Below are 2,513 nucleotides of genomic sequence, written 5' to 3' on the forward strand. Positions count from 1 at the left end.
GCGCTCCGCTCCGCCGGCGCCCGCGCCTCGCCGCCGCTGCCGGCGCGCGCCGCGCCGCCGGCCGCCGCGTCGCCACCGCTGCCGCCGGGGTTGTGGACGAGCTCGGCGTTTAGGAGGACGTTGTTCGGGGTGAGGTCGCCGTGCACGATGTGCTTAGTGTGCAGGTGCTCCATGCCGCAGGCCACGTCAAAGGCAGTCGAGAGGATCTCGCGCTGCGGGGTGGGGCGGGGCGCGACGTGAGGCGGCGAGGGGCCGCAGAGGGCAAGACACAGGTCTGTCCAGAGGCCGCGGCAAGGCGGCGGCCAGCCGGCGCCGCTCTCCGCGGCTGGCTGGCACCGATGGGGCGCAGGCTGTGGCCGAAACAACGCAGGGGCCACCAGAGCCACCGAACCGGGCGTGCACGGCGTCAGGCGGCCTCTCCCGACCCCCTCCCATCGCCCAAGTGAGGTGAGGCGCTCCACCTCGCTGCGCACCACACCGTTCCCCTGCAGACACACACACACTAACACACACACACGCGCGCTCGCACCATGCGCGGCGCGTGGTGCTCTGAGTCCCAGTACACGCTCCTGCCGTCCACTGCCTGCCTAAGGGAGCCCGCGTTGCAAAATTCCTGCACGAGAAACAGCTTCCTGGGGGTTTCAAGACGCGGGCAGCAGCGAAACAGGGCGTGGGTGGTAAGGGCCGGGTGAGGTGTGGACGCAAGGCATGGGGGCTGGGGGCGGCATGGGGGGTGGGGCGGACGGGCCTGCATCGTGCTGCGCTGCGTCGCGGGCATGGGCGGCGGCCCTGGGCTGTCGGCTGGCGCGGGGGCCTCGCCGCGACGGGCCGCGGGCACGCCCGAGGCTGAGGGGTAAGCCGCCACGGCGCGTGCGCCGGCGCCGGCGCGGGGCGTGTCGGAATGGCCCAGCAGGCTCGAGACGCGGCGCGGAGGCCGCGGGCAGGAGGCGCTCGGCCCTCGACAGGCCCCCTGCCCGGCTGCAACCGCGGCGCCGTGTTCTGCAAGCACGTGCCTGCCCCGCCCTCGAGCGCCGCATAACCCTCGTCTCTGCACCCCTCGCGCCCCCACCCCCAGCTCCCTGGAAGCCCACCAGTCGGTGACCTGCCCGGCCACGCCCCCCGCCTGCTGCAGGCTGAGGTTCCCGGTGTGCATCTGGGCGCCCGGCGACTGTAGCGGCTGCAGGTCGTACGACAGCGTGGCCACCACGTTGGGGTGGCTGATGCTGCTGGTGATCGCTGCCTCTGTGATCGCGCGCTTCTGGGCCTTCTCGCTGCCGCAGGCGCGGTCCTGGAAGACGACCGTCTTGACCGCGACAGGCAGGTTGCGCCACGTGCCGCGGTAGACAGTTCCTGCGGGACGGGAGCGGCGCCGAGCCGTTGGATCGCGCACCCCGGCGCGCCGCGCCCGCCGCTCTGGCCCCTGCTTCGGCGCGCTCGACGCCTGGCGCGGAGCGCGCCTTGCGGCCGCGTCCCCGCCCCCAGATCGCCCCAGATCGCGCCGGATCGCGCCAGATCGCGCCGGATCTCACCATACGCGCCCTGTCCGAGGACCTCGTGTATGATCAGGCTCTTGTCGTCAATCTCGCGGTTCAGCTCCGCCACAGCCGCGTGCAGCTGCCCCAGCGCCGTGTCTCGCGCGCCCATGCCGCCGCCGGCGTCGCCGTTCCCAAGGCCGCCGGCCGAGGAGGCCGATTGGGACGACGCCGCGCCGGCCTGCCGGCGCGTGACGGGGCGGGAAGGAGGGGTTGCAGATTGCATGGCGCGGATGATCGCGGGCGCAAGCCGAGGCCGCAGTGGGAGGCGCCCGCGCTGACGGCACCGGGCCAGTGCACAGCCCTGTTGTGTCATGCCGCGCCTCCCAGTCGGCCGTCGTGGCCGCGAGCCCCGGCCCCCTCTACCCACTCAACCACCCGCCACCCAAAGCGGCCGGCCCCCCACTGCGCGTGCTCGTCCCTGACCCCGCCCCTGGCCCCTGCACCGGCCCCGCCCCGCGGCTACCCTGCCACGCACCGACTTCGCAAGGCTCTTCCTGGACGCCGCCGTCGCGCGCCCTGTGCCCGTGCCCGCGCCCCCGGCTCGCCCCTCCTCCATCCCCACGTCCGCCTCCACGCCGCCCGAGCTGCTGCCGCCGGCCGGTAGCAGCACCGTCAGCAGCCCGCCGCCGCGCTGCGAGGGCGGCGCCTTTGAGGACGCCGGCCCCAGGGCGCCTGAGCCGTCCGCGAGCGCGAAGCCGCTGCCGGGGCCTTTGCCGGCGTCGAAGCCGGGCGGGGGCATGAGGTCGCCCATCAGGCAGTGGCCCAGGCGCCGCGGCCCCGCGACCACGATGAGCAGGAGGATTATAAACAGCACAGCGCCGAAAACGATGATGACCACCGCCCAGCCGGGCAGCGAGCCGCTGGGCGGCGCGGCCGGCGCGCGGGCCTCGGCCGCGGCCGCGGCCTCTGCGGCCGCGGCCGCCGCGGCGGACGCGCTCAGCGCGGGGTTGCCTGCGGCAGGGGCGGGCGGCGCGAGGC

The 2,513-nt window shown here is 75.0% G+C and overlaps 1 protein-coding gene across 1 annotated transcript in view; it reads right to left on the reverse strand.

Annotated features, from left to right (window-relative positions):
• Window positions 1-502: 502 nt before the first annotated feature.
• The window catches only part of MNEG_10131 (hypothetical protein), a gene marked incomplete at both ends in the record, with an annotated part of 3,860 nt that continues 1,849 nt past the window's right edge, over window positions 503-2,513 (reverse strand). Inside the window, 4 exons of the mRNA XM_014041396.1 lie at window positions 503-632; window positions 1,092-1,350; window positions 1,530-1,713; window positions 2,011-2,486. Coding sequence (XP_013896850.1) covers window positions 503-632; window positions 1,092-1,350; window positions 1,530-1,713; window positions 2,011-2,486 — 1,049 coding nt within the window. The remainder of the gene's footprint in view (window positions 633-1,091; window positions 1,351-1,529; window positions 1,714-2,010; window positions 2,487-2,513) is intronic.

This window comes from Monoraphidium neglectum (genome assembly GCF_000611645.1).
Source record: "Monoraphidium neglectum strain SAG 48.87 unplaced genomic scaffold scaffold02192, whole genome shotgun sequence".
Taxonomy (NCBI): domain Eukaryota; kingdom Viridiplantae; phylum Chlorophyta; class Chlorophyceae; order Sphaeropleales; family Selenastraceae; genus Monoraphidium; species Monoraphidium neglectum.